At 43.1% G+C, this 27,332-nt stretch overlaps 2 protein-coding genes across 6 annotated transcripts in view; one reads left to right on the forward strand and one right to left on the reverse strand.

Moving 5' to 3' along the window:
* The window catches only part of ARID4B (AT-rich interaction domain 4B), a 593,887-nt gene extending 572,515 nt beyond the window's left edge, over nt 1–21,372 (reverse strand). The window contains exon 1 of one of the 2 annotated variants that reach the window (XM_073671468.1): nt 20,694–21,372. In XM_073671468.1, coding sequence (XP_073527569.1) covers nt 20,694–20,711 — 18 coding nt within the window. In that variant the 5' untranslated portion in view covers nt 20,712–21,372. The remainder of the gene's footprint in view (nt 1–20,693) is intronic. The other variant, XM_073671469.1, reaches the window with a different exon arrangement.
* A 123-nt stretch (nt 21,373–21,495) lies between these two features.
* The window catches only part of GGPS1 (geranylgeranyl diphosphate synthase 1), a 32,629-nt gene continuing 26,792 nt past the window's right edge, over nt 21,496–27,332 (forward strand). For all 4 annotated transcript variants that reach the window (XM_073671472.1, XM_073671470.1, XM_073671474.1 and 1 more), the window contains exon 1: nt 21,496–21,722. The gene's annotated coding sequence lies outside the window, so the exon portion shown is untranslated. The remainder of the gene's footprint in view (nt 21,723–27,332) is intronic.

Consider the following 27,332-nt stretch of genomic DNA (forward strand, 5'->3'; position numbering starts at 1 on the left):
ACCGACTCCACAGTCCTTGTGTCAATACCTCATGTGTGGTCATAGAGTTCTGTTTGAGAACATAGCAGGGCTCAGGAGCTAATTGACTTTAGGAATACAGAATTTCATAGAAAAGTTTGCAGCTTCCATTTGCATACTGCAGGGCTCAGAAAGGAGATGACATTTTAATTTAGGATCAAATTTCACTGGATTTTTTTTGCTTTTCACGAGCATTTGTGCAACCAGTGATACCCTATATTTCCACTGACAGGCAATTGATGACAGACCTGAGTGGGGCTTTTCTTTTGTGGGTTGACTTTAAGATTTTGGATCACAGAAGATCTGTGTTAGGAGGGCGGTTGCAGACAACTTTATTTAAATGGAACGCAACCGACCCCAGGGTCCGCAATGCAGCCAAATGGACTGCTGCCGAACACCTTCCGGGTGGAAAGGAAAAGCGACAACTAAACAGATAACCCTTCCGTGTTAACAGCACACCGGACCAGGTAAAGCGGTACGCTCTATCTCCGTTAACTGCACGGAGGAGAGAGCGACCGGCGACGCACCTAACAATTATCTTAACCCTTCGTGTTAAGGCACACGGAAGGGTAAGACGGTTCGCAATCTCCAAGAACCGCAGGGAGACGTGCGACCGTGGGAACAGCAGTAACCCTGTCTTTGATACAGGCGCTACGCTATGGGGATTGGCGCTAAAGTGGTTCACACTATCTCCAAGAACCGCAGGGAGTCGTGTGACTGGACTAGGAGCAGTAGCCCTGTCTTCGGTACAGGCGCTACGCTATAGCAGTCGGCGCTAGTATGTGGGTGTGATACCCGCCGGGTATTTGTGCACTCAGCCGGCGAGCTACCGGACTGTGCAGACCCGCTCTATATGGCTACCTGCCTGCATAAAGCTATGGCTCTTAGAGGAGCCCAAGAGTTTCAGCGTGCACACCACAAACAACCAGCTCAAAAGATCTGAGCGCGCCGCCATGTTTGTGGGTGGGCCTTTTAAAGATTAAGCCCTGCCCCACTGTCGCACCATTGGTGACGACACCTGTGACCAATCAGGCGGTGCCAGGTCACCGGGTCAGGTGGGTGCCAAACCACCAATCATGATCCGCCAGGTCACGGACATGCTCAGAACGGCAATCTCTGGACTTAGACTCCGCAAGCACTGTCTCCCTCTGCAACCCAGGCTTAACATTGTTAGGCACAACTACCTGGGAGATAAACAGTGCTCGCGGACCAGCTAGACGTTGGGGCTGACGACGATGCTGAGCAGCATAAGCCCTGGCTGGACTGAAATGGGAGACCACAGAAGTTCCTGGACCCATTTCAAATCCAGCACCAGACTGACGCCTAACATCTGTGCTTAGTTCTTCAACATGTTTAGAACAATCTCCCTGATAATGCCCCTCAAAAAAAAAAACAGAGTACCAGAAGAAATGATGCTGTTTTGAAGGGCAAATGATCACAACAAATATTGATGCGATTTAGATTTCTCCTTTATTCATTCACTTTGCATTTTGCTAATAAACTATTAACACTTCTATTTCTGAAAGAATTCTTACTTTGCATCATTTTTTCCACATCTGCCCAAAACTTTTGCACAGTACTGTCACTCTAAGATATCTTTTGCAACGTCTGTGCCATTTTCTCTATAATAAATGTGCTGATTGAGGGGAATGTGAAGAGACATAACAGCCTCCTACTATGGAATCTAGTCAGTAAAAGGTGGCAATGTGCGATTAGGTTCACATGATGCATATTTTGTGCAGATTTGCATACGGAAACCAGAAAAGTAGATGTGGTTTAAAAAAAAATGTCATCTACAGGTTGCTGAACATTTCTGCGTAGACCTGAGGCGGTGCGCAGTTTAAAGTCTGCATCATGTCAATTCTTTGTACAAATTCAGCGCAGATTTCACCCCTTTGCCATAGAAAGTGGAGTCAGTGATTTTTTTGAAGCTGAAGAAACTTATACAGATTATTTTGACTGTAGTTATTTTACAGTTTACAGTGAATGCAGCTGATGTCAGAATTATCAGCATTATGGGCTATAGATATGTATCAGTTATTATTTATTATGGTTTTCCAATGTGGCCATAAAATATATTGCCTGTGATTTTTTTTTAAGTTGTCCAGAAAACTCAAAGTTGGCAATCCTGGTCCTTGCATCATGGGGCCCTTGAGTGGTAGTACAAATCGTATGTCCTCCGCCGACCCTGAATGTTTGAAAAATGTTTGAAGCGGGGGCAACTCAGAGCAAATTGTTGAACAAGTTAATGCACTGTCCTCTGCCACCTTTATTTCAGAACAAGCATCACAACCTGCTGCCTCTCGGGCTGTGGAACAGCGACCAGAATTCTCATTCTAACTCGTGTTCACGGTTTATGGCATGAGCATCATAACACAAGTACAGTGGAATGAAGGAAGGTGGTCTCAGGGGCGTAATGACCACAGTTGCCATAGGGTCAGGGGATCGCTGACACCAGCATAAATTTCCACTGGATGTGAGTCATCGGACGCATGTCCAGCTGAAGTGTACTGCACCGCATAGACCCATCGGGTCCGTGCACAGCAATACACACTGCCGACCAATCAGAGGCCAGCAGCTGACATCAGCATGCACATGATCGGGGCACATGGTAGTGATGTCATACGCTCCCATCGCACGCCAAAGTCAGCTGCTGGCTTCACAAGAGGATGCCACACGGCAGGGGAGTGAAGGGAAGGTGAGTATTTATTTATGTTAAATCAGTGGCCATACTACTACATGGAGGACTAGGGGCTGTGCATTATACTTTATGGTGGACTATAAGCTGTGCATAAGGCTGTGTGCCCACTATGTGTTTTTAAGCGTTTCCGCAGCGGCAATTTCGCTGCAGAAACGCTTAAACGCTTGGTAGAAGGCCTGCCATGTTCCCCAATGATAATCCGCATGTGCTGAGCACATGCTGCAGAAATTTCCGCTGCGGATTATCATTGCGGAAAAATCCCCAGCACTACCAATTATTTTGCGGAAGCACTGCGTTTTCGCCGCCATTGACTTGCATGCCGGTTGCATGGATTTATATAGTGTGACCAAGTTGACAAGCACTTTCCCAGTGATGCTAAAATCGCTTGGAAAGCGCTTGATAACCCGCATGCGGAAACGCATGTGAAGAACGCTTCACTTCCGCATGTCCCTGGAGGGAAAAACGCATGTACAATCCGGGAGATGCAGAAACGCTCAGGAAAAATCCGGAGCATTTCTGCATCGTGGGAACATAGCCTAATACTACATGGAGGACTATGGGCTGTGCATTATATTATATGAAGGATATGGGCTATATCTTATACGAATATGGATGACCATGGGCTGTGCATTATGCTACATGGATGACTATGTAGTATAAAGTATTCTAATTATTCAGATCTTAAAGAGTTCATATTACGGTTTATGATATTTTTATTAACCCAGAATTATTTTTCCTTTCTAGATTTCTATATTCAGTGTAAAGGTTGTGCTATGGGTGCTAAATATTCACCTGCTCTTGCCAATATCTTTATGAATTGGTGGGAGGAGAAATTTATATATATATTTGTCAAAGCCTTTTTTGTCATATACATATTGGTATGGACGTGTCATAGATGATACACTCATTGTTTGGTGTGGTAATGAAGCCTCCATACCCAAATTCTTTCATTACATTAATGATAATAATTAGAATGTTGGATTTACTTATTTTGATTGTTCAGAGATCTCCTTTTTGGATATCCGTATGTTTGGAGATGAAATAAATGAACAAGTTATTTGCAGTCTGTATAGGAAACCAACTGCAGGAAATTCATCATTGTTTGCTACAAGTTATCACCCTGGACGAGTGGTCCGCAGTTTACCTGTAGAATACGTAAGGGCCAAACGATGTTGCACTTTTGAGGCTAATTAAAATGAAGAATGTTACCATAATTTATTCACATTTTGTAACTCGGGGATACTCATGGCAAATACTCAAAGCTAAAATAACAGCAAACTCAAACGAGAATGGAGTATTTGTCACAAAACAAAATTCAGAATAGCGATGGTTCAAAAGATCAATCGGTAATTCTCTACCAACTACGGCACTAGTTACTATCAAATTATAAACATTATTAAAAAGAATTTACTGATATTACATACTGATAAAAATGTAAAAAATATTTTGGAAAAAGGTTGTCGTTTTGTGCCTAAACGCGGCGTTACCATTGGCAACAGGTGGTCTCCACACAAATATGGGAACACGTGTAGCAACTAAAAACTGGCTTTCCACTAGTGGATCATATAAATGTGGACAAATGGTTTGTGGCTTATGTCCATACATGTGTAATACCAAGAAATGTGTTTCTGCTGCAGATCAGAAGGAATAGGTTATTAATGATTTTATAAATTGCAGCAGTACTTATGTGGTATATATCATTACTAGTGATGAGCGAGCACTAAAATGCTTGGGTTGAGCACATTGGAATACTCTGGAGCTCGACCCAAGCAACGAGCCCAATGTAAGTCTATGGGAAACTCGAGCATTTTTCTGGCGGTCTGCAGAAGGTCAAAAATTGCCCAAATCGATGGGAACAGTGCTCAATTAAACGTCAGGCACGCAGAATACATAGGCAGACAGGCAGGCAGGGTATATAGGAGGGTGCATGAAAAACATAGCAGGGTACTCAGAACACACTAGTGCCCTCCGATTTTCATGCACCCGTCTCTTTAAAAAAGCCGGCCGGCAATCCATCAGCGTCATACACCGGTACCCAACAATTTATAACAGAAAGAATAGAGCATCACATAGATTAGATAGATAGTAACATGTCAGTCACATATATAATATCTACCTAATCTATGTGTGATGCTCTATTCTTTCTGTTATAAATTGTCGGGTACCGGTGTATGCCGCTGCTGAATTGCCGGCTTTTCATGTTTCACTCTGAGCACTGTTCCCATCGATTTGGGCAACCACAGTAATGCCACAACCACCATGGCTGTGACATTACAGTGAGTGGCAGACAATCCCTGCATGATTGGTGCTCTAAATTGCGCCAGACATGCAGGACGGGGACCCGAGCTCCCCCCCGAGCATCAAACAAGTACTCGGCGAGCTCCGAGCATCTCGAGTACTGAGATGCTCTGGCAAGTACCGAGCAGTGGCGAGCATGCTCGCTCATCACTAATCATTACTTGTAAAAAATGTAATGTACAGTATGTAGGATGCACTACTAGGACATTGAGAAAACGCATCTCGGAACACGTTTATAATGCTCAAAATAGAACTACACCGCCTCTCAGGTGCATCACAGCATTTTCTTTATCAACACAATGGTGATGGTAGTTATTTAAGGGTTAATGCAGGTGAAAATATGCCCCCCACCCAAAAAAGAGGGGAGGTAACAGATTACGTAATTTAAGATTTACAGAAGGATTCTCAAATTAATCGGTATATATACTAGAATGGTAAATATTAACAGGTGTACACTTGAGAATCAATTACCTTCATACGTATTTTCTCTATGTCATTTCCTCCATTATATATTATTTAAGCAAACTTTGGTGTGCGAAACCATGCAATACTAAGAATAAGAACTGTTGGTTCGAAACAGCAAATTTTTTCTTTCAATAAACTGTTGTTTTTAAATCAACTTTGAATTTCCCCGGATCCTTGTGTTGGATACACCCTTTTAGTACATGGATGACTATGAGCTGTGCAATATACTTTATGGATGACTATGAGGGTGCATTATACTTTATGGTGGACTATAAGCTGTGCATTGTATTATATGAAGGATATGGGCTGTATCTTATACTAATATGGAAAACTATGGGTTGTGCAATACATTATATGGAGGGCTATGGGATGCATTATACTGTATGGAGGACTACGAGGCGTGCATTCTACTTCTGCTATGGAGCCTCATGACTTATGTACGTCACTGGTGAGTATAATGGTTTTTTTTATATACATTAAAAACAGCAGCAGAACGGGGGACGTATATACACCAGGATGGGGCCCAGGATAAGGGACATATATACCAGGACGGAGGGTGCATATTATATTATATAGGAAATTTTCAAAACAGTCCTACATAGTCACTGTAGAAGGTACATACCTTATGGGAATAAAAGGGCTAGGAATAGGAGGAAGCCAATGTGGCTAAATAAGGAAGTCAAGAGGGCAATGAAAAACAAAAAAAGGGCTTTCGGTAAACTTAAACAAGAAGGCAGCGAGGAAGTGCTAATATCTTATAGGGAAAAAAACAAAATCTGTAAGAAACAAATAAGAATAGCAAAAGAGGAGACAGAGAGACTAATTGCCAAGGAAAGTAAAATGAATCCCAAACTGTTCTTTAACTATATAAACAGTAAAAGGATTAAAACTGATGGAGTTGGCCCATTGAAAAATAACCTGGGTAAAATCATAGAGGGCGATGAGGGTAAAGCAAACCTACTCAATAGCTTCTTCTCCACTGTTTTCACAAAAGAAAACAATTTATCGGAGGAAATGGAGAGTGATAAAGTAAACCCTCCGCTAAATATCACCCACCTAACCCAGGAGGAAGTTCAGAAACGCCTAAATAATATCAAAATAGACAAGTCACCAGGCCCAGATGGCATACACCCCCGGGTGCTAAAAGAATTAAGTAATGTGATAGACAGGCCGCTGTATCTTATATTCAAGCACTCTTTATGGACAAGGACTGTCCCACTAGACTGGCGCCAAGCAAATGTGGTACCAATATTCAAAAAGGGGTCTAAAAGTGACCCTGGGAACTATAGACCAGTCAGCTTAACGTCTGTTGTGGGTAAATTGTTTGAAGGATTTCTTAGAGATGCTATTGTAGAATATCTTAATGATAATAACTGTCTAACTCCATATCAACATGGATTCATGAGGGATCGCTCCTGCCAAACAAACCTGATTGCCTTCTACGAGGAGGTGAGCTCACAGCTGGACCGTGGAGAGTCAGTGGATGTTGTAGACCTTGACTTCTCCAAAGCGTTTGATACCGTGCCACACAAAAGGTTGGTATATAAAATGAGAATGCTTGGTCTGGGGGATAATGTGTGCAAGTGGGTAAATAGCTGGCTGAGTGATAGAAAGCAGAGGGTGGTTATCAATGGAGTAAGCTCAGGGGGTGTCAGGGTTACTAGCGGGGGGCCTCAAGTGTCTGTCTTGGGCCCTATATTATTTAATATATTTATTAATGATCTAGTGGAAGGGTTGCATAGTAAAATAGCAATATTTGCAGATGATACTAAACTTTGTAAAGTAGTTAATACAGATGAGGATAGGGCACAGCTACAGGAGGATTTAGATAAATTGGGGAGTTGGGCCAAAAAATGGCAAATGGGGTTCAATGCCGATAAATGTAAGGTCATGCACATGGGAAAGAAAAACAGCAGTCACCCATACATATTAAATGGGAAACCGTTGGGGAAATCTGACATGGAGAAGGACCTGGGCGTCTTGGTTAATAGCAAATTAAATTGGAGTGCCCAGTGTCAGGCAGCATGGCATGCATCAGAAGAGGAATAGGGGCATATGATGAGAACATTGTTCTTCCTCTGTATAAAGCGCTGGTAAGGCCGCACTTAGAATATTGTGCACAGTTCAGGGCTCCGGTGCTCAGGAAAGACATATTGGAGCTAGAGAGGGTACAAAGGAGGGCGACTAAGGTAATAAAGGGAATGGAGGGACTAGAATACCCAGAGAGGTTGTCAAAATTAGGCCTATTTACGTTGGAAAAGAGAAGGCTTAGGGGAGACCTCATAAACATGTATAAATACATCAGGGGGCAATACAGAGATCTCTCCCATGACCTGTTTATACCAAGGATGCTGACAAAGACGAGGGGGCACACTATGCGTCTGGAGGAAAGGAGGTTCCTGCACCAGCATAGAAGGGGATTCTTTACGGTCAGAGCCGTGAGACTCTGGAACTCTCTGGGAGAGGAAGTGGTGATGTCCAACTCACTTAATGAGTTCAAGAGAGGCCTGGACGCCTTTCTTGAGAACAATAAAATTACATCTTATGCTTAGTGATAGTTAATTAAGCCAGGGATTTAATATGACTGCCAGATTGGTGTCGGGAAGTGAATTTTTCCTCAATGATGTAAATTGGCCTATACCGCATGGTATAGGAATAGCGGAATAGCTGCAGTGCACAAGAAATAGGCTGAACTGGATGGACGCTTGTCTTTTTTCGGCCTTATAAACTATATATTTATTCCAGATCAGGGAAGGGGGTCCAAATTTTGCACCAGGGCCCATCAGACTCTAGTTACGCCACTGGGTGGCTTGCTTTCATTATTTTTTCTTTTACATCAAGTTTATGAAGCTTGCATAGGGAAGAGATGCACTAACAAGGCAAGTAATTAAAGGCAAATGATGCTCTGAGCAAAGTTCTGCTGGGCAAACTTTGGTTCCGGATATTCATAAGAATGTTACTTTTGCCAAATGCTAACCACCTAAATATTGTTGCAGACAAAAGTACACACCTTCAAGGCAACAGAATTACCTATACTGTAGGCAGTAGCATCTTTAGACACTGCAAGAATTTTTCATGGATGACATGACAGAACTTACATTGTTGATTTGACCCTCCCAATTCTCAGATCTCAATTTAATCGAACATGTTTTGGATGTGAAAAAAATGTGTTTTGCCACTAAAAATGTTGAATTTTGTGGAAAAGCAAAACTGTAAAAAAAAAAAAAAAAAAAAAAAAACATATTTGCTGCTATTGCCGCATCCAACAACCCAAACCAAAAATCTATCACATTATTTATTTTGTATGGTCAACACCAGAAAAAAAAAAATGACAAAAATTTATCTTTACATCACAAAAAATGGAATAAAGAGTTCAAAAAGTTGTATGTAAAAGATAATGGTATCAACAATAACGTTAAATCATCTCACAAAAAAACAAGTCTTCATACGGCTGTTTGTGAAAATAGTTACAGCTCTTAAAATATGATGAGAAAAAAATAGAAAATAAAATTAATTTTTTTTTTTAACCAATAAAAACTTCAACTTCTCCCTGAAAAAAAACAAAAAAACACAACAAGCCCCTACTCAGGTCCACTATCTGTCAATTTAAAATGTAGGTTTCCATGTTACTTGTTACCACAAATGCTCTGAAAAAGCGACATGTCTAGCCATCCCACACCAAATAAAATCTAGTGAATTCTGCACCCCAAATCTATATGCCCCCCTCCATTTTGAGTTTAACAGTGTGCCTAAGGGGAGTTAGCGTTCACTTGTTCGGCATTGCTGTAGTGGTGAAGGCCAAATTATTTATGGGGTTCGTGTCTCCAGAAGCACAAAGATATGGACACTAAGATTGCAGATTTACAACTCTTCAGAAAAACACTGCAGAGTGAAAACAACTGGGAGGCCAAAATAGTCACAGCAGTCATAGATACATTCATATGGGGTCACTTCTGGGAGTTTTCTGTAGTTGTCACCTTGAGGGGTCTGCAAAAGGCGCCTGCAAAATCTGCTCTCCAAGTGCCAACAGCACTCCTTCCTTCTCAGCCCTGTCGTGTGGCCAAACGGTAACTTCCGAAGACACCGCATCACCACGTTCGGGAGAAATTCCACAACAAGTTGTAGGGTTCGGTTTCGCTATTATCCTCGTGTAAATGAAAAGTGTGCAGCTGATAAAAAAAATATATAATTTAGATCACTAAAATGTTAATTTTATTTGTACAGCTCATTGCACCTGTGTGCTCAAAATTCTCACTATACCCCTAAATAAATTCCAAATACCTTGAACAGTGAAGTTTCCAATGTGAGGGTTTCTTTTATTCTGCCACCTCAGGGGCTCAGCTAATTGTGAACACAATCTGTATTCCAAAAAGCCTTCCCATCTAATCCCCACTGTGTGCCTAAACAGTAGTGCACATTCACATATGGGGTACTACCACATTTTGTAAAAATTGCATAACAAATTGTACTCTCCATTCCCCCCCCCATTAACCCTTGTAAGCAAAAAAAAAAGTTGACAGTACGGCCCTCAGACTAAAAAAGGTTCTGCACCCCTGCTCTAAAGGGATCAAAAATGTATGAAAAAATAAATAAAAAAGTGTTTTAAAAATATAGAATAAAAAAAGAAATAAAATACATAAGTACAAAAATACAAAATATATACACACCCCTTTTCTCCAGCCAAAAATAAAGAAAGGAAAAACGAATAAGTAAAAACACATTTGGGATCGCCACAGTCATTAAAGTCAGATCTATTAAAATATGGAATTAATTACCCAATCGATACACGCTGTAAAGAGAAAAAAAAAAAAAGTCAACACCAGAATTGAGGGGTTATTTTTGCCACCTCACCTTCCTAAAAATGTAATAAGCAATCAAAGCATCGTATCTGCACAAAATTGGTATCGGTAAAAGCTCAAAAAACAAACCCTCACTCAGCCAAATCGACAGAAAAATAAAAAATGTATGAAAAAAAAACAACTTTTATCCTTTAAATAGAAGAAAAAAACTCTGATGCATGCTTGCTATCGCTGTAATCAAACTGACCGGGACAATCCTATTTCCAGGCCATTTTTACTGCATAATGAACACTGTAAAAACAAAGCCCAAAGAACAATGGCAAGACTGCATTTTTTTTTTAACCATTTCATCACACTTGGAATTTTTTCACATAATTCAGTACATTATATGGTAATATGAATGGTGCCATTCAAAATTAAAACACGACCTGCAAAAAAACCATGCCCTCACACACGTGTATTGACCGAAAAAAAACACTAATAGCTCTTGAAAGAAGAGAAGGAAAAAAATGAAAGTGCAAAAAATGAAAATTTCCTGAGATTTAAAGAGTTAAAGGGGTTGTCCCGCACTGTGAGGAATCTCTGTTGCTGGCACCAAGAGCAGGAGGTCATGTGACAGCAAGTATGCGATTTGCATACTTCCTGCCACATTATAACTAGACATGTCCAGCCTTGCTCAATACACTTGCACTGAGCGAGGAGGCTAAGCACGTCTAGTTGGCACGTGACCTCATGTATGAAAATCACATACTTGCGGTCATCGCCGGCACTGGTGCATCCTCCCAGCGTGCAATGCACGCAATGTGAGGATTCACAAGTCTAAAGTCACAGAGTGACTGCTTTTAGTTTTCTTCCCCTTCTTCCAAAAGCTATAATTTTTTTCTTTCATTTTTCCACTGACAGTCATAAGGGAGCTGTTTTTTTAGTAGTTTTGAATGATATTCACTTTATCATGTAATGCAGACCTGCCCAAAGTGCAGCCAACGGGCCACATCCAGCACTGCGGCCCTCGGACCGAGACAGCCAAAGGGCTACAAACAGTGGCCCACGAGCTGCACCAAACTTCTGCCCCGCCACCCGGCATCCCTATATCACCGCTACCTGCATTCTACAGATGCAGCTAGCGGTGAATATAATGGTGGAGGATGGAGCCGCTAGCATGTGCGAGTGAGACAGCAGTCGGGATGATGTAACTACATTGTGTCTGCTCCTTGGAGCCCCTACAGGAGCAACGTGGTGTGTTTTTTTTTTTTTTTAATTTGTGAATGTGTTTGGGCTTATACTGCATATAGGAAAGGGCAGCTTTGTCTCAAACTGTATATGGGGTGCAGTATGGTGGATCATACAATATTTAGGGGTGGGTTTGTTGATTATCATACTGTATATAGGGGGCTATGCGGATCATCATACCGTAAATAGGGGGCTATGCGGAGCATCATACTGTATATAGGGGCTATGCGGAGCATCATACTGTATATAGGGGGCTATGCGGAGCATCATACCGTATATAGGGGGCTATGCGGAGCATCATACCGTATATAGGGGGCTATGCGGATCATCATAACATGTGGGCGCTATGAATACCACCGTGTGTGGCAGGCTGTGGATCAAACTGTGATCTTACTTTCTGTGGAGGCTATGGGGGTTGTGAAGACCATCATACCATGTTTGGGGGGGCTGTGAAGACCATCATTCCATGTGTGGGGGGCTGTGTGGAACAGTACACTGTGTGGAGAATTGTGGGGCCATCATACTGTGTGGGGGAGCTTTGATCAAGGTACAAGAGCTGAATAACAGAAGCATAAGATTTATGAACATTATAAAAAGCAGTAAATGACGTAGTTTTGATTAGCTGCTAGAATACACGTTACAAGAAGACCTATTATAACCTGTATTAGCATTAGCAGCGAATCAGCAGACAAAGAGGTGGTCCAAAACTGACATTTACATTTGTGAACAAAAGTTTACATACCCCGGCAGAATTTTTGCTTTCTTTACCTTGTTTCAGAGAATATGAATGATCACAAAAAACTTTTTCCCCACTCATGGTTATTGGTTGGGTGAAGCCATTTATTGTCAAACTACTGTGTTTTCTCTTTTTAAATCTTAACCCTTTCGCAACCTTGGGTTTTGTCGTTTTTGCTTTTTCGTTTTTTGCTCCCCTTCTTCCCAGAGCCATAGCGTTTTTATTTTTTGGTCAATATGGCCGTGTGAGGGCTTATTTTTTGCGGGACAAGTTGTACTTTTCAACGCCATTACTAGTTTTACCATATCATGTACGGGAAAAAAATTCCAAGTGCGGTAAAATTACAAAAAAAAGTGCAACTCCACAGTTGTTTTTTATTTATTTTTTTTACCACGTTCACTGAATGCTAAAACTGACCTGCCATTCTTATTCTCCAGGTCATTACGAGTTCATAGACACCAAACATGTACAGGTTCTTTTATATTTAAGTAGTGAAAAAAAAAAATCCAAAATTTGGTAAAAAAAAAAAAATAGCGCCATTTTCCGAGACCCGTAGCGTCTCCATTTTTCGTGATCTGGGGCTGGGTGAGGGCTTATTTTTTTCGCGCTGGGCTGACGTTTTTATTGATAACATTTTGGGGTAGATCCGATGTTTTGATCGCCCCTTATTGCATTTTATTGCAATTTTGCGGCGACCAAAAAACGTAATTCTGGCGTTTAGAAATTTTTTCTCGTTACACCATTTACCGATCGGATTAATTCTTTTTTTATACTGAGAGATCGGGCGATTCTGAACGCGGCGATACCAAATATGTCTATGTAGGTTTTTTTTTTATATATATATATTTTATTTTGAATGGGGCGAAAGGGGGGTGATTTAAACTTTTATATTTTTAAAAACTTTTTTTTTTTTCACTCAGGCTGCGTGCCCACGTTGCGTATTACAGGCGTATATGCTGCGGAATTTCCGCAGCGTAAACGCTTGTAAAACGCATGTATATCCGCACCCCATGGTCCCCAATGGCATTCCGCAATGTCAATGCCCATGCTGCGGATTTTTCCGCAGCGTATATGCTGCGGTGAAAAATCCGCAGCATGTTCATTAATTTTGTGGAAGCGCTGCGGAATCAATGTGCGGATGGTACCCAAGTCTGGATGAGAGGAGACTCTCATCCAGACCTGGGTACCAAAGAACCTGTAAAAAAAAAAGAAAAAATAAAAAAGTTTATACTTATCTTCTGATGTCTTCCCGCCGTCGCGCTGTTGTGTGAAGGACCTGCCACGTCATTGAGTCATGTGACCCATCACATGACTCAATGACGTCACCGAAGGTCCTGCACACAACAGCGTGAGCCGCTCAAGACTCCGGACGGGGCAGAGAATGCATCGGAAGGTGAGTATAAACTTTATTTTTTTATTTTTTACCATTCTGATTCTTTTTTTTTTAACTATTACTTGGTCACACTATATAAATCCATGCCGGTTGCATGGATTTATATAGTGTGAACAAGTTGTCAAGCACTTTTCCAAGTGATGCTTAAATCACTTGGAGAAGTGCTTGATAACCCGCATGCGGAAATGCATGCAAAGACGCTGCAAAGACGCCTCACAAACGCTTCTACCTGGCGGGAAAACCGCATGTAAAATCCGCATGCGATTTTCCCGCCAGGGAGAAGCGTAAAAAATATGCTTCAGTTCCGCAACGTGGGCACTTAGCCTAACTGCATGCTTCAATAGTCTCCATAGGAGACTAGAAGCAGCAGTTGTCTGATCGTCTCTGCTACATACAGGGGATCAGCAGATCCCCTGCATATAGCAGAAATGGTCCTGAGCTATGAGCGCCGACCACTAGGTGGCGCTCATAGCGACCAGATCATGACAACCACAGGCGTCTGCTGCAGACCCTGGGTTGTCATGCCCACCCATCGGTGACCCGCGATCACGTGACGGGGTCGCCGATGGGCGGGGCTTATGACACGCAACCCGGAAGCGCGCGTTAAATGCCGCTGTCGGAGATTGACAGCGGCATTTAACATGTTAACAGCAGCGGGTGGATCGCGATTCCACCCGCGGCTGTTGCGGGCACATGTCAGCTGTAAGAATCAGCTGACATGTGCTCAGTTCAGTGAGGGCTCAGCGCAGCAGCCCTCACTGAACGGGGGGTACGCAAATGTGCGTACTAATACGGCATGGGCTGTAAAGGGGTTAATGACAACCAAAAACATCCAAATGACCCAGATCAAAAGTTCACATACCCTTGTGATTTTGGCCTGATAACATGCACAGAATTTGACACAAATGGGTTTGAATGGCTACTAAAGGTAACATCCTCACGTGTGACCTGTTTGCTTGTAATCAGTGTGTGTGCATAAAAGTTGAGTGAGTTTCGGGATCCAGACAGACTCTTGCATCTTTCATCCAGCAACTGATGTTTCTGGATTCTGAGTCATGGGGAAAGCAAAAGAATTGTCAACAGTCTACGGGAAATGTTGCTGAACTGTATAACACAGGAAAGGGATACAAAAAGATATCCAAAGGAATTGATAATGCAATTCAGCAGCGTTCAAACTGTGATTAACAAATGGAAAATCAGGGGCTCTGTAAAAACCAAACCACGGTCACAAAATTTCGGCCAAAACTACCCGGAAAATTGTTCGGGAAGCAAAGAAAAACCCACAAATAAGATCAGCTGAAATTCAGGACTCTCTGAAAACTAGCGATGTGGCTGTTTCAAGATGCAAAATAAGGAGGCACTTGAAAAAAATGGGTTGCATGGTCAAGTCACCAGAAGAAAGCCATTACTGCGCAAATGCCACAAAGTATCTCACCAACAATAAGCCAAACAGCACACAGACAAGCCTCAAAACTTCTGGCACAAGGTAATTTGGAGTGATGAGACCAAAATTGAACTTTTTGGCTACAACCATAAACTTTACATTTGGAGAGAGGTCAACAAAGCCTATGATGAAAGGAACACCATTCCTACTGTAGAGCATGGAGGTGGATCGCTGGTGTTTTGGGGGATGTGTGAACTAAAAAGGCAGAGGAAACTTAGTAAAAGTTGAAGGAAAGATGAATGCAGCACGTTATCAACAAATACTGGAGGCAAATTTGCACTCATCAGCCCGGAAGCTGCGCATGGGACGTACTTGGACGTTCCAACATGACAATGATCCAAAACACAAGGCCAAGTTGACCTGTCATTGGCAACAGCAGAACAAAGTGAAGGTTCTGGAGTGGCCATCTCAGTCTCCTGACCTCAATATCATTGAGCCACTCTGGGGAGATCTCAAGCGCGTAGTTCATGCTAGACAGCCCAGGAATTTACAGGAACTGGAGGCTTTTTGCCAAGAAGAATGGGCAGCTTTACCATCTGAGAAAATAAAGAACCTCATCCACAACTACCACAAAAGACTTCAAGCTGTCATTGATGTTAGAGGGGGCAATGCACGGTATTAAGAACTGGGGAATGTGAACTTTTGATCAGAGTCATTTGGATGTTTTTGGTTGTCATTAAGATTTAAAAAGAGAAAACACAGTAGTTTGATAATAAATGGCTTCATCCAACCAATAACCATGAGTGGAGAAAAAGTTTTTTTGTTATCATTCATATTCTCTGAAATAAGGCCAAGAAAGCAAAAATTCTGCCGGGGTATGTAAACTTTTGAGGACAACTGTATTTTAATCCTAAATGTCTAATGTAATAATCTAATCTCTTTTCTAAAAGGGTACTCCCATCTCCAAGATCCTATCCAAATATGTGATAGGTGTAATAATAATATTAGCAAATACCCCTAATTAGAAATGTAATACAGTATTTTTGATTCGCTATACCACTTACCTTATGTGCAGAGCATTGCAGGACCTTAGGTCCATGGTTACGACCACTAGCAGCTAGCTAACTGTCACTATCAGTGGACGTAACCATGGATACCCAAGGTTCTGCAATGCCTGCACATGAGGAAAGAGATATAGCTAATCAAAATAACTGTACAACATTTCTAATTGGAGGTATTTGCTAATAGTATTATTACACCTACCACATATAGGATCTTGGAGATGGGAATACCCCTTTAAGTAAAAATACCCTATTGTTCACTCAATACGCTAACTACTTTTTTTTTTTTTTTCTTTAACCTACTCCCTCTTTGACTATGCTTTATTTGAGAACCCCAATGCATGCTGAGATACTCAAACAAGACATCATCAGGGGGCAGAAGCAGCGTCCTGAGACAAAGGGTCATCAGCGACGTCCATCTCAGGGGCTGTGGTAGTCCCTGCTCTACTGAGCATGCGTCAGTTGTCAATTAGTAGTAGGATCTTGTCACTGTGCAAAATGCACAGTGACAGTGCGCTCCCTCAGGCGCTCTGAAGAGAAGTGACGAATGAGCAAGAGTGCACAGTTACTGCGCATTGTATGGAGAGAGTGACAACAGCTCTGGTCATTTGGCATGAACAACTTTCCAACTATTGCACCCAACAACACTGCAAAATTCCAGATACCTGCCTTCTGCTGGCTTTTATTGCATTTAGTCATTTCATAAATAAGCCCCATTAGCAAAAAATGATCAGTAGCATCAAATGTCTAGTGTATGACATAAAAGATGAACACTTAGAAACGACTTCACCTTGTACCAATCCATGCACTAAAGTGCATTCTCATCCACAATTCTACAGACTGAGCTAGAATCTCTGGACGTTCCTTTCTGGCTCAAGTTCTGCACAGAGTTTGCTCTGGTGATTTGCATTGCAGGCGATCTTCACACACTGTATTACACAGTAGTTGTAGGAAAAACTTACTCTACCAGACAAGTTCCAGATAACTCTTCCAGTTAGTCCGCACAGCACTTGTTCTGCTAAGCTGTGCAAGCATTTCATAGGTAGGACTCAGAACACAGCCAGTGTGAACAGAGGCGTAGTAACTGCACCTGCTAGACGATTTATGTAACATAGGGAGAGGGGGAAAGGAAAAGTCAGCTCACCAACTAGTATATGCACCTTGCTTCTGAAGAGCCATCGCACGGAGCCGCCCTGGTCTGGGTGGAAAACAATGCAGAAAATAGGAAGAAATCTCCAGTGATCAAAAAATAAAAATGTCCAAGAACTTTGTGAAAATAGATCATGACCAAGACTGGTGCAGTCAAAACGCGTCGATCTTAATATTTGATACTTGGTGGTTGCTGATTTCCATACTTATGGCGTTATTGGATTTTCACAAGTAGTTTTTGGACATTTCCTGATCGCTGGAGATTATCATTTTTGGCTAGACGATTTAGGAATGCTTTACAATTGGATTGCAGTGTATGTTGGAGCTATTCATCAGGAGACTTTTCTAAAAGGTATTAAGAGGCAATCAAAATTATTCACCTGCCCCTATTGCTAATTAAATGTATTAGTAAAATGTACAACTTTCTATTGCTTGCAGTAAATCAAGCAAGAACGACTTCAACAGCTCAGCACAAGTGGCTTCTCCAAACGCAACACAAAAGACCATTATCAATGACTACTGCAGCCTCAAAATTATTCAACCCTTTCATGACAAGCATCTTTACTACGTAGTAGAGCACCCTTTGGCTGCTGTGACCAGCTGCAAACATGATGCATAACCAGACACCATCTTCTTGCAGCATTCCTGAGGAATCTTCGCTTCATGTACAATGGCCTCCAGGCCACCAATATTCTTTGGATTGTGGGCTGCTACTGCTTTCTTCAAACACCACCAAATATTTTTGATTGACTCAATATTGGCCTTATACATTGCAGGTTTCAAAGTGAGGAAGCAAAGCAGCCCCAGAGAATGAAGGAGCAACTACTATAGGCAAGGGTGTTCAGTCTTCTTCCTCCAGACATACAGCGGATCCAGAAACATACTAGTTCTGTTTCATCAATCCACAGGACAGAATCCACAATTTTTTTCTGGCATATTTAGATAAGCAAAGTACAGCTTTCGGATCAGTAAAGGTGTACATCTTGGAGTTCGGGCATGGAGACCGGCAGCATTTAGTATGTGGCTTCCTGTGCAATCTAAAACCTCAGTGCCTGCTGCCAGCAATTATTCTTGCTGCAGGTCTTTTGATATCAAGTTATTGAGTTTTATCTCAGCACACCTGATTAAGTCCTTGATCAGCTGCATCGAGTGTGCACGAGACGGCCAATTAGTAAATGCGCCCTTATGACAGATTCTGTTGAGGGAGGCTGAATAGCTCTGGCCTGTAGTAGTTGGCTGGTTCTTTTATGATTTACATTTTAATGAGAACCGCTCTTTAGGGATAAAAGTATAAGAAGGATAGGTACCGCAGTTTGGGTCCTTATTTACAAAGAAAAACAAACATTGCACAACTATAAGCTGAGTTACATGTTAGGCACATAGGATCTTTGGAAGGGAATCTTCTTAAAAATAAGCTCCGGAGGAAGCAACAAATCATTTACATACAAGAAAAACACTGACTTCTCTGGAATAAGACATCAGATCACAGATATCAAGGTATCATTTTATTCAGCTCATTACGACCTATACGCCCATATAGATGGCTTAGGAGGGTTAACCCTACTGACAGATTCCCTTTAAGCAAACTTAACTGAAACAATAACTAGAAAAAGCATTAAAGGGTTTTTCCATCACTATGAGATTCTATCCTATTTTGTGCCTGTTCCCGGGTACTGCAGGTCAGCTCCTATTCAAAGAATACCATGCCAGGTGTGGACTTAGTGCAACATTAAATATTATTTATTATTATAGCGCCATTTATTCCATGGCACTTTCCATGTGAAAAAGTGGGTATACATTGCTAAAACAAATAGGTTCTTGTGTTGTCAGAGCATAGTCATTAATGGGTACAGAGCTCAGAATGCAATATCAAAGATGGGATACTGAGAATGAAATTACCGGCAGACATTAGATCAGTGTAGCCAGTCAGACATTGGGATGGCATCTGACACACAAACACTAAATGACTGCCAATCCGAGTAGGAATATTTACTCACTGGTCTGTAACCTTCACTCTTGGTGTAAAAACCCCTCCATCCCAGGGCAAATTCAGCATGGGTACTCCTTCTCATAGGACATGCACACAATGAATGGCAATGACATCTTTGTAATGCCCTGCAGCAGAGGGCCATTTTCATGTGATTATACACCAGATTATTCCACACACATACAGACACATATGCCCAAGCATCCCGGGCAATTCACTATTGCATCACATGAATCTGAGTTCTGAGCAACTTGGCCTTAAATCCATGGAAAGCTCTGCTCTTCAGCAGAATAGAGAACGGCTTAGAGGTTGGATCTCTCATTCTTGCCATCAGTTGGTCAGAACAATGTGCCACGTCCATCAAAGCAACTAGCTCAGTGATATCTGGCTGGGCTGCAGTACAACATGGCAGGAGCACGGTGACCAGTTGGATTGTCCAGGTCTCACTATGCAGAGGATCCTAAATATTTCTAGTGAAAATGCTGTCAGACGCTATGGATGATCTCATTACGTTACATGCAGATACAATGGTAGCTGGCTAAAAACAAATAAATCCCAATAACCTGCCTGCAGCACATCCATTAGTGGGCATATAACATGCACCCACAGAAGATGAATGCATACACTGATGCCAGGCCTGCACCACCATGCCCATGTCCAATCAGCAGTATACACAATGGCCTGTGGTTCAGCCATGGAAGCGACCGGCTTCATTCAGACACAAACACAGGAAAGAATAAGCCACAGCATTCCAGGCAAATCAGGGGAAACTTCCATGTTCTATAGCAAACTGCAGCTCAAGCGGCAGGGACGGACCTAACCCATTAAACCACCCATTAAGGGCAATTTTACAGACTGAAAATATACAGTACTGCCTCATTTTAATGGAAAATATTGAATTATACATGCAGGAATACAAAAATCTCTTTGCATACCCGGAAAGGATAATACAAGTGTGGAAGTGAAGGACATGGGGGTTTTTAGTCAAAAGTGGCATTTTTAATTTTTTTTAATGTTTAATTTTGTGCCAGCTTGGCCCTGGCATGAGCTTTCTACCAAGCCTGGATAGGGCTCATATACCAGCAAGAGAGCTGAGAAAGTTCCTGCAAGAAGGAAACAGTGCTGGTCTGTGTGTGTAGATGAAGGCCATCCATACTATGTGCAGGTATCACCGGCTTAGATACAGTGTGATACCCTCCATCTATGTGCGATCAGCTGTGATGTCTCTGGATCCAGGCTCCACATCAAAGACAACAGCATCACCCGGAGCGGCCATTGTGTGCGGGGAGACAGATGCTGGCACGGGTACTGATGGCAGGGCGCACACATATATTATATATACACACAGTATATAACTAGCGACCCCCACACACCACCACCATCATCCACGATCGCTGACGTTACTCGGACACCTCGGTCCCCGCATACACAGATCAGCATCACCGAGTAAACAAAGGGCTGGGGAAACTTACTGGTGGGCTTCCAGCCATGGGCTCTGGAGATGCCGGCTCTGATCCGCGAACAAAGGCAGAGACTTGTTACATCGGAGGAGCCATCAATAATGGCCGGCAGCTCGGGGCTCTCCCAGCCTCATCACACACCGTGTCACCGCTCAATGGCGATCAGATTCAATGTCACCGCAGAGCTCAGCCCGGGAAGAGGTTCTGCAGCAGCAGGCCTCGGATGGATGATGGAGCTGTATGATCAGAGGCAGGCGAGCCACACCAGCTGCCCGGGCACCAGCTGCCCACCGCCCAGCACAAGCTGCCGTCACCTGTGCTCTTCACATGGAATGCCCGTCCTGGAGGCAGTGCCCGGCACACGGCTCGGCGACCCCCGGGATGCGCCGCACTGAGGGGCCCCTGACCGGACCCTGCTGATCGCTGCTGCCTCCCTTTTGTTCATCCACCGCGCAGCGGGCGCCAGTGACCATTACATGTCACCGGATTCGCCCCGTGCTCTGCCCTCCGCCCTGCAGCAGACAATGCCGCACCTGCTCCACCGCAAGTCCCTAATGTACAGCCATTAGTTGTGGAAGGTTACAGAACAGGAGATGCGCATTCATCGACCTCGTCCGCGTCCTGCCGAGCGCTGCTCCCCCTCCCACCTCACACACCGAGCCGTGCCGTCATCCCAAGCCCCTTAGCTCCACCCAACGACTGCTCAAACTGTCACCCTCAGGCCAGCCCCAACTGTGTACTCATTGGCTGGCAAAGAGACCCTGCCTACGTTTGCCATTGGTTTTACGCGGGAGGGCCTGTAGTATCATGGGAAATGTAGTTCCTGAAGGTTAGACGGCCGCTCTTCCTATGACGTGTGGCTGGCGACTATAAACTACAAGTCCCAGGTGCAAACACCACGAGTCGGTGCGGTGAATCCCCCTTTCCCCTTGTACGCTATCCTCCTCATAGTACTGCGCAGGTCAGGACGAGCGCTGCCTCCACGGATGTGGCCGGCGGGAGCGGAGTGTGCGGGGCTCAAGTTCTGAGGAGACGTGACGGGTGAGTGCAGCTCCTACTCTGACACGCGTGTCCCCACATCCCACGGGTGTACTTCTGTGGGCTGGCCCTATGTGAGAGTTAGACAGTTGCACGAGGATGGGGTGGAAACAGTCTGTGTACATGTGACGTGTGAGCGGACACAGCCCAGTAAAGGGGAGCGTCTAGTCAGTTTGGCTGTAGGTACAGCTGGTGTTTAGTGTTAGGGGGGCTTCAAAAATCCTACAGGCAAGGAGCTGAGAAAATAAATCGCTTTAAAAGGCTCTGTTCACATCAGCATTATTGGATTGCTTTAGCAGAACGGGGGGGTGCGGGGCTAGTATGTAGGGGCACGGGGCGGGCGCGTAGAGCCCCTGCGGAGCGGGCATGTAGGGCCCCGGGGGGTGCGGACCCTACATGCCTCACCGCGCAGTGCCGATCGTCTGCCGCGTGCCTCACCGCGCAGTGCCGATCGTCTGCCGCGTGCCTCACCGCGCAGTGCCGATCGTCTGCCGCGTGCCTCACCGCGCAGTGCCGATCGTCTGCCGCGTGCCTCACCGCGCAGTGCCGATCGTCTGCCGCGTGCCTCACCGCGCAGTGCCGATCGTCTGCCGCGTGCCTCACCGCGCAGTGCCGATCGTCTGCCGCGTGCCTCACCGCGCAGTGCCGATCGTCTGCCGCGTGCCTCACTGCGCACGCACTGGGGCCAATCAAGACGCATTGCGCAAACGTGGGTCACAGTATCAGCGTGACCACAGCAAGCCTATTCATGTGACGTTGGCGCACATAAGGGGCAATTCAAATTGAGTGGGCAGGGACAAGCCGGACTGAATAAGGAAAGGAACTCCCCTATGATTAAACGAGCAAGTAAGATATAAGTATATAAAGTGCTTTTTCTAAAGATTTTAATGCAAAAAGTGTTAGTGTAGATGGCATCACTAACAACCACCTGGGGGCAGTTTCCAAGCTCCTACTGACATGACGGGTTCCCTTTAACGTTTCGGTTCTAATGTTGGATTTTCATAAGAACTGTACAGAAATATATGAAAAATAACAGTAATAAGTGATGGCGACATATTTTTTATTATCTGTATATATATATATATATATATATATATATATATATATATATATATATATATATATATATATATATATGTGTATATATATATATATATATATATATATATATATATATATATATATATATATATGTGTGTGTGTTTCACTTTTTATATTGAAGAACTGAAATAAATTAACTTTTTGATGATATTCTAATTTTGTGAGGTGTGTATGGGAGGATTGTGCCAGCTCATATTGTGTGTAGGGTCTCATACTGTATATAGGGGATGTCGGCATACTTAATTGTGCTCAATATTAAGTCATACAATTAATGTAAAAAAAATTATTATAATTAATATTGAGCCAAATTAATTTCACGTGAACTATCACATGATCTATCACAGGGGATCATGTGACATGTCACGTGATACATCAGGTGTGTGTGGTTGGGGGGGCTCCTTCTAAACTGCCCGGGGCCCTTGCTACTCTTAATCCACCCCTGCTTGAGTACCAAATGTTTCAACCCAATTTGCTCTAACGGTTTCAGCATGTTGAGATTTCCAATACTCTGTTAAAATCCATTTTCTTTGATCTGTATTTAAATTATCTGAAAAGAATTTGGGGGAGATCTATCTGTGAAACTGGCTCATTTACCCTTAACAACCAATCAGATTCCACTTTTCATTCCTCACAGACTCTTTGTAAAATGAAAGGTCGAATCTGATTGGCTGCTAAGGGCTACTGAGCCAGTTTCACTTTACACCATGTTTGATAAATCTCCCCCTTCATAGCCTTATTACACTTTCTGTCCACCTACTTTTGGACCACCCTGTATATTATTTATTTTTTTTTTTTACACACCTCACAAAATTAAATATCATCAAAAAGTTAATTTATTTCAGTTCTTCAATACAAAAAGTGAAACTCCTATATTATATAGAGTCATTACAAACAGAGTGATCTATTTCAAGTGTTTATTTCTGTTAATGTTGATGATTATGGATTACAGAGCTTGATTTTATAGTATGGGATACAGCAAATATACATCTCTTTATATGACGTGTGTTTTTTTTTTTTTTAATAGTAGTTTTCTGTTTTCTATTTAAATATCTAAAATAAGATCAGCAATTCATTACAATCGTCCTCCAATCATGCCATATATCGATACTAGTACATTGGGGTGGGCATGTAGCCCTGCGTGGTGCACTATTTTGTACAACCTTTCCAAGTCTTCATGAGACTCGACTGTAATGAATCCTCTAATACAGAAGTGAACATTGTGTAATTTCTCTGCTTGGCTGTCAGTTGTCCTACACATGTGACTGCTGCATCCTGGCCTCATCAGTGATGACACAAGACCGCTGATTGTCACATTCGCACTGGAGCGGCAGCATAAGGCCTCTTTCACACGTCAGTGTGTTCGGTAAATGTGGTGACGGTTTCCACACGTACTGGAGACACTGACACACGCAGACATGTACGTTTATTTTTTTGGATGCGTGGTCCACAAAATGTCGCATGCCAAACACATGGATGACATCCGTGTATCATCAGTGTGACACGTTCCCGCACCTGGTAATCAGCGTTAATTAGCGCATCTTCCCAAGTGCTGTGGTCAGCACGAGCAAGAAACAATGTTGGGAGTAGTAGTCTGCTCCCGCAGTGTCCCTGTGTAAAGATAAGAATAAAATAATAAAATCCTTCTTCTCACCTGTGTGGACATATCCCCCGCTGTAATCCTCTAACCACTGACGCCGGGGGAGAATGAGCCGCTCCAGCGAGTGGGCCCCGGAGCTGAGCTCAGTGAGTGACAGGCCTTTTCATTAGGCAGCCCCTCCTATCACTCCACAACTGAACTTTGGTTCCTACCCTGTTAGCTCACGTTTATGCATTCCTCTGTATTCCCCTTTCCGTTAACTGCCTAGCTTGTTTTCTGATTGTCTGACTACGCCTCTCTCGCCCCTCTCTACGGCTATGTGCTCACGATGCAGAAATGCTCAGGATTTTTTCCTGAGCGTTTCTGCATCTACCTGGCAGAAAAAAACGCATGCGGATTGTGCATGCGTTTTCCTGCCAGGGACATGCGGATGTGAAGCGTTCTTCACATGCATTTCCGCATGCGGGTGTCAAGCGCTTTCCAAGCGATTTTAGCATCACTTGGAAAGTGCTTGTCAACTTGGTCACACTATATAAATCCATGCAAACAGAATATATAGTGTGACCGAAAGAATGGTAAAAAATAAATCTATACTTACCCTCCGATGGCCCGCGCTGTCTTGCTTCACCCTCCCAGCTGCCGGCAGCGGTGGATTGAAGGACCTGCCGACGTCAGCGTCGTGTGACCGATCACATGACTCTGACGTCAGCTCAGGTCCTTCATTCCATCGCGAAGTGCCGGGAAACAAGGAGGAGCACGCCGCGGGCCGCCAGAAGGTAAGGATATATTTATTTTTTATTTTATTCTTTTTTTACAGCTTTTAATGGTACCTCGGTGTGGATGAGACTCTCCTCTCCTCTCCACCCGGGTACCATCCGCACATTAGAACGCGCCAATTACACAAGTACAGATGCAGTCTTGCGGAATTGGCGCGTTCTAATGCAAGTCAATGGCGCCGAAAACGCAGCGCTTCCGCAAAATAATTGGTAGTGCTACGTTTTTTTCCGCAATGATAATCCGCAGCACAGCACATGCGGATTATCATTGGGGAACATAGCATGCCTTCTACCATGTTTTTTTTAAGCGTTTCTGCAGTGTTTTTGCCGCTGCGGAAACGCTTAAAAAATGCATCGTGGGCACACAGCCTACCTCATACCCGTGTCTCTGACCTTCTGGTTAGCTATTGCAGACCCAGGGACTGTCTTGAAGTGGCACCTGGTGATAATCGGGGGCAAAGCCTATCCTCCCCATTACAGGCTCTAGCGAATACCCGATAGGCACTTAGTTAAGCCCCTCCAAGGTAAGCCCGGTCCGTGGCGCAGTGGGTCCACACCCATCAGCGTTCTAGTTAAATACACTGTTAATGTCTTTAGATTATCATTTTTCCTAGTCTTCCTAGGTGGAAGTCATGTGGACATTAAAAAGGCTGTTTCTATTACAAAGCTTAAAACATATTCAATTGCTCCCAAGGCAAACTCTGCGTTCTACACTGATATTTCTTGGCACATGGAGGCTTTTTATTTATGCAATTTATTTTATTTTTTGGGGGGATGGGGGAGACTCTGCAAAGCTGGTGAATTTTAATATCAAAAGATCCACTCATCTCTACTGGCAGAAATTACAAATACAGTTTGTCTAATAGTCCAGCTCTTGCTTTCCTGTCTAAACTGGAAGTCAGTCTCTCCTATGTGGCTGATTTCCTATGAACTATAGGATTACCTAGTTTCCATCTAATCTCTTCTCCCCTGCTTACCAAGCTTCACCCCTCTTGCTTAGCGTGCTACTAACCCCTTTACCCCTGAGGGTTGTTTGCACGTTAATGATCAGGCCAATTTTTACAATTCTGACCACTGTGACTTTATGAGATAATTGCTCTGGAACGCTTCAACGGATCTCACTGATTCTGAGACCTTTTTTTCGTGGCATATTGTACTTCATGATGGTGGTAAAATTTATTTGATATGACTGGCGTTAGTTTGTGAAAAAATCTGAAATTTAGAAAACTTAGCAATTTTCAAACTTTGAATTTTCATGCCCTTAAATCAGGCTGCGTGCCCACTATGCGCTATTCAAGCGTTTTTTATAAGGAATTTCCGCAGCGTAAACGCTTGGTAATACGTGCCCCATGATCCCCAATGAAAATCCGCATGTTCTCTGCGCATTCTGCGGAATTTTCTACAGCGGAAAAATCCACAGCATGTCCATTATTTGTGCGTTTCCGCATGCGGATTTGATGTCCCAATGCATGTGAAAAGCGCAAGTCAAATCCACATGTAAAAACGCTGCAAAAACACTTAAAAACGCATGTAAAATCTGCAAGCTTTTTTACTGCCAAGAACATGCAGAAACGCTGCGGAAATTTTCTGCTTCAATTCTGCATCTTGGGCACATAGCCTGATAGAGATATGTCACACACACTAGTTAATAAATAACGTTTCCCACATGTCTACTTTAAATCAGCACAATTTTTGAAACGACAATTTTTTTGTTAAGGGTTAAAAGTTGACCAGCGATTTCTCACTTTTCCAACAAAATTTACAAAACAATTTTTTTTTAGGGACCACATCACATTTGAAGTCACTTTGAGGGGAATGGAATACAGACCTTGATGGAATGGTTTGTGGGTGTCCTATCACGTTTGGAGAACCCCCCACAAGTGACACCACGTTGGAAACTAGACCCTTCAAGTAATTGATTTAGATGGGTGGTGACCACCTTGAACCCACAGGTGCTTCACCGAATTTTACGTTGATCTGTAAAAAAATATTTTTTTTTCTCTCAGATGTTTTATCCCCCAATATTTTCATTTTCACAAGGATAGCAGGAGAAAATAAACCTCAAAATTTGTTGTTCAATTTCTCCTGATACCCCCATATGTGGTCGAAAGCTACTTTTGAGGCACAGTGCAAAGCTCA

The sequence above is a fragment of the Phyllobates terribilis genome, unplaced genomic scaffold (genome assembly GCF_046119375.1).
Source record: "Phyllobates terribilis strain yellow unplaced genomic scaffold, ASM4611937v1 Scaffold_3__8_contigs__length_932513732, whole genome shotgun sequence".
In the NCBI taxonomy this organism is placed as follows: Eukaryota; Metazoa; Chordata; class Amphibia; order Anura; family Dendrobatidae; genus Phyllobates; species Phyllobates terribilis.